Source organism: Engraulis encrasicolus, chromosome 19 (assembly GCF_034702125.1).
Source record: "Engraulis encrasicolus isolate BLACKSEA-1 chromosome 19, IST_EnEncr_1.0, whole genome shotgun sequence".
NCBI classification, from domain to species: domain Eukaryota; kingdom Metazoa; phylum Chordata; class Actinopteri; order Clupeiformes; family Engraulidae; genus Engraulis; species Engraulis encrasicolus.
Genome location: NC_085875.1, coordinates 38,906,893 through 38,916,239, shown reverse-complemented (window position 1 = coordinate 38,916,239; position 9,347 = coordinate 38,906,893). Strand labels below are relative to the sequence as shown.

The 9,347-nt window shown below is 45.1% G+C and overlaps 1 protein-coding gene across 3 annotated transcripts in view; it reads right to left on the bottom strand.

The window, feature by feature from the left end:
* The window catches only part of actn1 (actinin, alpha 1), a 91,933-nt gene extending 87,727 nt beyond the window's left edge, over positions 1–4,206 (bottom strand). Inside the window, exon 1 of one of the 3 annotated variants that reach the window (XM_063184376.1) lies at positions 3,727–4,206. In XM_063184376.1, coding sequence (XP_063040446.1) covers positions 3,727–3,825 — 99 coding nt within the window. In that variant the 5' untranslated portion in view covers positions 3,826–4,206. The remainder of the gene's footprint in view (positions 1–3,726) is intronic. The other 2 variants (XM_063184375.1, XM_063184374.1) reach the window with 2 other exon arrangements.
* Positions 4,207–9,347: the final 5,141 nt, after the last annotated feature.

The window sequence follows — 9,347 nt, the reverse complement described above, 5'->3', positions numbered from 1 at the left end:
ACTCTAAAGTTACTCTACTCTATAGCCTACACAATGTTCTGGCGTTGCATCAAGACTGTGGTAAAACTCTTATCAATACATCATGGCACCACTATCAGGCAGAGTGGTAAGTTAGAACATATTACGATTACACATTCGTAGAAATATCACATTTTCGTGGTTAACTGATATTGTGCCAAGACTATGGCAGACAACACTTAAGTTAATGCTTTGATGTTAACAGAATGGCAATGTCCATGCAGTAATGTATTACTTAAGACTCGTCGCACCATAGTTCTAGCAGTGTACTACTATGGCACTTAAGTCCTTTCAACGGCTATTACAGCATTCCAAAGAAGTGCATTAATAATTACCACAACCATTATCAGATGAAATGGTACATTTTATGATGCTACTATTAGACAGTAGTATTTATATCACATATCAACACTGGTGCCTCTTTAGTATTGTGCCAACTCCAAGACAGTGGTACACAACAATTAACCATATATTGGAACCATATGAGGCTGAATGCTAAGTTGGAATCTATTATTACATAGTAGTATAATATCCAATTTTACACGGTATCCTACTTGCCATACTGACTTGGCTTGTACTAAGAATGTTAGGAGACAACATTTTAAGGACTGGCTGGTGGTGTACCAAAAATGGTTCTGGTGAGAGTGAAAATGGTATGTCCCCTCTGGCCATTTCAGGAGACAGTGTGTGTTTGTGGTGAGGGGTTGTATGTGCTATGGTGTGGTGTGTAGTGCTGGGATGTAATAGTATTGGCTATATAAATGTGTGTTTGTGTGCATGTGTGTGTGTATGTGTGTGTGTATATATGTGTGTGTGTGTGAACCATTTGTGCGCGCGCGTGTGTGTGTGTGTGTGTGTGTGTGTGTGTGTGTGTGTGTGTGTGTGTGTGTGTGTGTGTGTGTGTGTGTGTGTGTGTGTGTGTGTGTGTGTGTGTGTGTGTGTGTGTGTGTGCATGCGTTCGTGCATGTGTGTGTGGGGGGGGAGGCCAGATGCCTCAGGGCATGACCAGCGAGTGGGTCAAGATGGTTTAATGAGGCCTCAGCTCGGCCCTCGGTCCTCAGTCAGGAATGAGTCTTGCATGACTGCTGGCCAACTGCAGTCAGATGTGCTCTACTGGAAGCTGGAACAACGACAACGTTCCTTCCAGCAGATTTGAATGCCCCCCGATGTGTAGCGTGTGTGTGTGTGTGTGTGTGCGTGTTTATGTGTGTGTGTGTGTGTGTGTGTGTGTGTGTGTGTGTGTGTGTGTGTGTGTGTGTGTGTGTGTGTGTGTTGCATGAAATGAAAGGGGGGGCCGACTAGGCAAACAAAGTAGAGACCCCTGCCAGGACTCTGGCCTTTACACACACTGGCATAGTGGCACACACATTCACACACACATATACACGCACACACACAAACACACACACACACACACACACTGGCCGCAGCTACCCCTTCATTGACCTTTCTGTCCAGTCAATGCCGTGAACAATAATCTATTTATCTCTGCTCTGTGTGAGTCTGCACTTGAACTGCACACAGTCACACCCCCTCCTCACACACACACACACACACACACACACACACACACACACACACACACACACACACACACACACACACACACACACACACACCACAATATAGGCTAATTGCACACCCCTGCCCAAAGCAGCCATTCATTGTGTCAAGTTCTGCTCCCCTGGGCCTCCTCTATAGCCCGGTCTGCTTTTTCGTTTACAGAGATTAGCATCAGGACAGGACGGGGGGACGGCCCGGGAGCTAACACGGCCTACAGTACTGGGCTGTCCAACACCTACGCCGAGCTGCGCCGGCCGGGCCGGGGGGAAATGACAGTGACAGTGCATGTTTATCGCTATTACAGACGCGGAACACGCACACCAATGCAGTCTCTTGCCAAGAGAGGAAGTTCTTTTCCTGATACCACTGGCAACGCCAGACAAACATACATTAATTCTGCTGTGTCGTGTGTGTGTGTGTGTGTGTGTGTGTGTGTGTGTGTGTGTGTGTGTGTGTGTGTGTGTGTGTGTGTGTGTGTGTGTGTGTGTGTTTGACAGAGAGAGAGAGAGAGAGAGAGAGAGAGAGAGAGAGAGAGAGAGAGAGAGAGAGAGAGAGAGAGAGAGAGAGAGAGAGAAATGGCATACGGTATGCTTCCTCGTGATAAGGGAATAACGTATGTGGACGTCTGGAGTGAACAGGCAACCGACTGAAGCCTGTCGAGCGGCGCATTCCACAGAAGTACACTAGACTGACTGCACCTCTGGAGCTAACGGTAACGTCGCGCGCTGGTTGCTGTAATGGTTTCCTCCTGATCCCTCCCGCATACCTGAGCGGTGGCGGGTCTTTTTTCACTTTCTCCCGGACGGTAGCTCTATGTTGATGACATAATTTGGGGAAACTAGAGGCCACAGCTTTCGACGGCAAGGATGGGGAGGAGAAAAAAAAGAAAAAGAGAGAAAAGAAAGAAGAAACCGGGGGAAAAAGTTTTCCAACAGGCAGCGAGAGGGGCTGATTATTACCATTTTTGGGCACGCTCGTTCCCATGCAAGCCCAACCCAAACCACAGCGCTCGCACGAATTCCAGCACGTTTTTTTCTTCCCTCTTTTTTCTTTTCCTTTTTTTAAAGGCAGAGTAGGCTGAGACAAGAGTAGTATGAGGGAGGATGTCGACTCGAGGACCACTCTTACAACATCACACTCGTTTCTTTACAAGACATACAGTATGTTGCGCTGCCATGTCTTGTTTACCGTTTTGCTGACCAGCTACATGAACCAATGGAACCAACATTTTTGCCACAGCCTATAGAAAATTGACTATAGGCAGTCAAATATCGATTTATTTGGCTCAAGACAGAGACTTACTACTGGTAAAAGTCATTCAGCTTGGGGTTGGCAACTTGCCAAAAACAAACACAACACAAAAAGGATCCTGCTTTCAATGAAATCTATGACCATACACAGTAGCCTAATAATAATTTGTCATGGGGGGGGGGGGGTCTATTGTAAGTGCCCACCATGAACACCATGTTGACAATGCGGGCCATACACTCCTAGAGCAGACTGTTAACAACATCGCTTTTTTCCTGCTCCAGCATCACCACGGTCTGCAACAACAGCCAAGCAAGAGTCACTGACATCTGTTGCACGGGAAAGGTGGGCGGAATGGTCCCGGCGATGCGTTTGAATTGTGCACAGGGGCGGGCCTCTCGCTGTACGCCACTTGAATGAGATCTTTACGCGTAGGCTATGTGCTGTCCAAAATGCTCACAAGACCCTAAATAATCATTATGTGTTATACTGTTAAGGCTCAATATTTCAGTATCCACATGTCTATAGATATTTGTTCATTTCAAGTTAGCACAATGTCGAATATTTCAGACAAGAACGGCTCGCCAGACATCCCGAACTTTGTATGAGACGACTATGTAGTATGCATCCTGTTTATAACACTTGATAATGTTGAGAAGCCTTGCGGATAAAGGCGCACGGTGACGCCAATGACATTATTTTCATGACACTCACGTACCAGTTTCAAAGTATGTTCATGGACTGCCACGAGACCTCTTTACGCACCCATCACTCCCGCTGCAATATTCGACCCTGTAGGCTACCATCCAACCCTCTACCGCCCCTCTTTTCCCCCTTACAGACACCTTTTCATGCTGTTACCAGGAAGATTGGCTACTACTCAGCGTTTCTCCTTACCTTCCGCTGTTGTTTCTCCCATGCAGGGTCCAAAAGTAGATCTCGGTCCCAGTCATCTTCTTGTTGCATGTATACCCCATCTTCGTCATATTGTTCCATTTTTGAAAGCGCTAGTTCCTAATAGTATTTCCCGTTGTTCGGCGGTTTGGAGGGATGTTGCAGTGCTGCGTCTCTTCCACGCACTCAAGACTCTGTGGATGAAATTAACGGCCCCCTTGGCTGTCACTGTTCTACCGCTTGCTGTCTCTCCCTACCTCACTCGCTCTCCGTACGCTCGCCTGAATCCAAACCTCTTTTTCTTTCGTGGCCTTCCGTTTTTTTAACAGCCGTGCTACAGAGTGGTGAGTAGGCAGGACCTTGTCCACTGCCGACATAAAGCTGAAACTTTGCTATGTAGAAAGAATAAACCAATGACAGGAGTTGTAAGTTCATTGGTCGCTGTAGTAATTCCTAAATCCCACCCATTCCTAAAGAGTCTTCGCCCATTGGCTTGCGCAGCTGTCAGTCTGAGGATTTGTGTCCGTTGACTGCAGAAGCTTGGTTGCTCGTCCAGTAATAGATAGGTAATTTGACTGGAGCCAAAAGTGCCTCATTGCTTAGTTACCACAACGCGTAATTTGCATGTATAATCCATCAAGATGCCTAGCTCATCTCCCTTGGAGCTAGAAGCGTAAACACTTTGCTCAACATCAAATTGAACCACGGAACCAAGGGATGGGGTGGAGCAAGCACACCTGGGCCACCGCCCCACCAGAAACCTTTGATCGTTTGTGTTTTTGTTTGTAGTCTAATCCAAAAATTAGATACTCGGGGAACGCCCCAGGACAAAATGAGTGAATGAAATAGTATCACAAAGTTGTAAGTGTGTCGTTTATTTGCTCAGTTATACTGAAACAATGTTCTCATGTTTCAGCGTTATACATGCGTAATACCTAGGTTATGTTTTTTAATTCACCCTAGATCGTGTGTGTGTGTGTGTGTGTGTGTGTGTGTGTGTGTGTGTGTGTGTGTGTGTGTGTGTGTGTGTGTGTGTGTGTGTGTGTGTTTCGACTGATGGACACGGGCAGCGATGGAGGCACCGAGTGACCTGACCTGTGCACTCCCAAACACATTGCATGATTAGGAGTATTACGATTATCTGCTGTTCTTAGAATGTCCTTGCTGTATTACAATACAGATAAACAGACCTACCCTATCATTTTTGGCATTTTCTAAACGTCTAGCCACTTGGTGCGTCTCTGAGCTTGTACATTCACAGTTTTGAGACTCACGCGGAACTTCCGCGGCGGAGGACATGGCAAGACAACGGTCTATGGGACTGTATGATATGATACTATGAGGCAAGCGTAGTTTATGTTTAGTGCTAGACTGTGAGGTTGATTGCAGAGTTCTGCGAAACAGCTGCGTTGCGTTGCTTTGGTGCTCTGAAACATCCCCGTCCCCAGAACGACCGGCAACTTTCCTCCTAGCTTCTTTCCTACTGAGGAACCCTGGCGACCGACGCGTCCACCGTGGCGATGCTCTGCCTGAATCCGCGCACCCATGTAAGCAAGCTAGCGGCCAGTAGGCTACCGACTGCCTCTGCCTTGTATGGTAAAACTGTCCAGGCGGGCCGTAAGGGCTGCGGCGTGGCGGAGAAGAAGCGCATTGCGAGGGCAGACCCTCGACTCCCGTACCCGGCTGATAGATGAAACAGGAGCTCTCTTCCTTATATGGACAAACTTCCAAGCCTCGACTGTTTGGGAAAGTAGTGATGTCACAGACACAGCACAGACCTCCAGCTCATTCAGTGTTCCCTGCTTTGGGGAAGCCGAGTCTCTCTCTCTCTCTCTCTCTCTCTCTCTCTCTCTCTCTCTCTCTCTCTCCCTCTCTCTCTCTCTCTCAGCAGTACCAGCGGAGGATGACTAAGCGCAGAGAGGAATTGGTAATTGTGCCAAGCCGCCAAATTGCATACCAGGCAAGCCTACTATTTTCCTTGGTGATACTCGGGGTTTGGAGATTATAGGCGACCAGAGCCATCCTGGTAGACATTTAAACATCAAATAAAAGTTTGGGTTCCCACTAGAGTTTTCCATTGGATGTGTCACCAGCCTGGAGACATTTCTAGGCTACTACTATCAGGGCAGAAATAGGCTAGCGACGACACGCTGGCTTGAGTAAGGCTGGAAAACCACTAATAAACGACGATCACTTTGCGCTCAAGAGATGACCTCAGCTCCATCACTGTAAACTAAAGTGTCACCAGAAGGTCACCTTTGCAATCATTGTTGTAAACTGTGGTGGCAACGATCCTGGACCAGTAATGACAGCACAGATCATTTATTACCTTGTAATATGTATGTTACAACTGGAATTTCTTTTTCCTATTGCCCATTTTTTCTGAGCGATGCCTAACATCTGTTCACTGTCTTGTCATGGAAGGTTTTTTGTTTCCATTTTGCTCAGATGGATGATGCCAGATTAACCACACCGCCTAACCATATCGTCATCCTCCAATACAGTTGTGTAAACATTGATGAGGGAAAGGCAACTGCCTGGCCACCAATGGATACTTTTTGGCAATTACAGAATTAGTCTACTCTTGAAATGGAACAGGCTCTTCAGTTAGGCTATTGACAGTCACTGTATACAGAGTCACTGTAAGAGAAGGAGGTTGGACATTTTATGGATATTTGCTGTAGGCTATGTCAAACTATGTGGTCCATTTTTAATATATCAGTGTAATGTTGGGCGTTCAATTGGCACCAGGCAGATTGGTGTGAGGAGGAGGGTGAGTGAGTGTAGCCTACTTAATTCCAGTAAAGACTAATACTGCCATGGGAAGTGAGCAGTGCTGATCTAAACAATAGGCCATAAATTAAGACAATCAAGCAGCGAGGTCTGGAGAGACTATTCTGATGCTATAGTTCAGATGTCATTGATCGATGGACAACTATCACAACTAAAGCTGCACCATTTACTGGCTCGCTATAACCCTCTTCATCTATGTATCCCTCAAAGTATCTCTGACTAACAACCCCCTGCTAATAAACCTTCAAAAAATGGGGCGCATTGCTCTAATGCACAGTAGGCTACCATAAATGGGCTACTCATCCATGGGGGACTCACGTTCGAATCTGGCCTGGGTCATCTCCCTGTCTCACTCCATGTCTCTCTCCACTGTCATTCTGAAATAAATGAATAAGGGACTTATAAATAAATATGGGACTTATTATAAATCCCATAATAAGTTAACCCCAAAGAAGCCCAAAATATTTCAAACAAAGACAAACAGACCTTGCCGACCACCAGTGGACATACAGTCAATGTTTTCTTTTCTAAATATATTTCTTTGGGCTTTTATATCTTTATTTTTGACAGGTCAGTGGAAGAGAGACAGGAATTGAGTGTGGAGAGAGAGACAGGGAAGGATCGGCAAATGACCTGGGCAGAAATCGAACCCGGGTCGCTAGTGCAATGCAGTGCCCAACCGTTAGACCACGGCAGGGCCAATGTTTTCTTTTTAAATTTAGTTTGCCAAAGATCATGTGAAGGATGAATATGTTTTGATGAAGTGGCCAAGTAAAGAGAGCTTGTTATACTGTAGCATCTCATCATAAATACGCAATAAATTAGGAAGAGCCGTTCACATCCTTCACACTTGACTACACCCATCTGGGCCCATGCCATAGTAATGAAGCTGTCTTGGCCCAGACTGTGACAGAATAGGAAGTGTTTCAGCAATACAAAATACCAGTGTAAATTAGTCCATGGAGTCAGAAACAGATGCAGTTTTTCTGAGTTACGAGGTGATCATGGGAAGCCTCAACAAAGATGTAAATTTGAATCAAAACTTCCCAAATTTCCAACACATCACCTGTTAGTCCACCTGTTATTCAAGTTTTCTGCATGTGCTTACAGGGAGGTTAACGTCTCTTCTCCTCTGTTACTTAACTTTACTCACCAATATCAGCAGTGCAAGTTTGCATCATTGAGAGTTACAAATGCCTATTTTCCACTGCTGGTTTTCTGATAGGCTTACAGCTCGACACAGCATGACTCGGCCGCCACTTTTTGCTTTTCAAATAGGCAGGACACAATCTTAAAGCAAATAGTGGTGGCCGAGTCGCACCTTTGTTGAGCTGTAGGCCTACCAGAAAACCGCCAGTGGAAAAGAGGCAAAAGTGAACCTAAGCTTTAACTAAGACTCTGAACAAAGACTTTTGAGCTCAAGTTCCAAAATTCAACTGTGCAACCAATTATTCACCAAGTTTTCTATGCAGGAACAAGGAGGTTGCGGTTTTTGAACCATCAACACAACAGCAGTGTGAATGAGCTCAGTTAGGAAAATGCTGTTTGTCTGTGCTTACAAAGTAAACGTGGGAAGTTGGAGTCAATTTGCACCACTTGCTCGTTTTGGCTTTTTATTTGGTAGCGCTGAACATTTCCCCTCTTTCTTTCAACATGAACCGGAAAAACTTCAAAACTCAGCCAGTGAATGAGCAGATCGGGAAAGCAGGCTGGGAAAGAATGTTATTCACATATCGCACGCACGCACGCACGCACGCACGCACACACACACACACACACACACACACACACACACACACACACACACACACACACACACACACACACACACACACACATTTACTTGGAAATTGACAAGAACAAGAACCAAGTTCATTATCTGTGTGCAGAGAACGTAAAATATCTCTGCCTACCTCCCTGTCTCCCTCCTTATCATAGCCACCTACAAAAAAAACTGAATTGATAGGTGTTTCAAAAGCGAAATCCTGTCATACTTTAGATAACGTCTCTTAACACATTATTTGAATAGCGTTTTTTTTATAATCACTGCCACCTACCTAAAAACAAATTTGAGAGGCTTATGTGGGTGGCATTGGTAAATCGTTTTCGGCCATTTTTGTCGGTGTATTTAAGACACCAAACAGAAAAAAAGATGGACATTTCCACCCTGGTTCAACTCCTACACTGCAGGTTTAATGATTTAGAATCACACCCTGCCTGAGATAATACAGTTATTTCAGAATGTGCAGTCCTGCTGGACAGCTCATAAACCGACAGTGTTTAGTGTCAGGGATTTAAAAATGACTCCTCCAAAGTGTTTTTTCTTCCTTGGTTTGAGAAAGTGCTGAGCAGCTGAAATGTACTTTTAACAATTACAGAAGGCAGTTTTGGGCTGTTTTTGGAGATGGCTGGCAGAACCAAATATCTGTGTATTATTTATATATTATTATAGTTGTAATCCGCATGCACCATGAAAACTTAACTCGGACATAAAAAGGCCTCAGTAAGAGCAGCTTATGTGTAAAGCACTCCTGTACAGTGTGTCTTACACAATACGATATTCTTTTCTACACAGTTTATGCTACAAGTCTACAACTATATTGTACACAATAATACCATATTGTGCTACAAATCCTGTAATACATGATCACCTTAACTTGTTAAATGCCTTAAAAGACGTATACAGTGGAAAATTACTCTTTTTTGCGATGGTATTCTACCATAGTGGTATTTAGATCAGAGGCTTGCCGGTTTCAAATCCCACCCTACCTAATAGGAGGAAGGTGTATTCCTAGACCTTAATGTATGACTGAAGTGCCTCTTAGCATGCC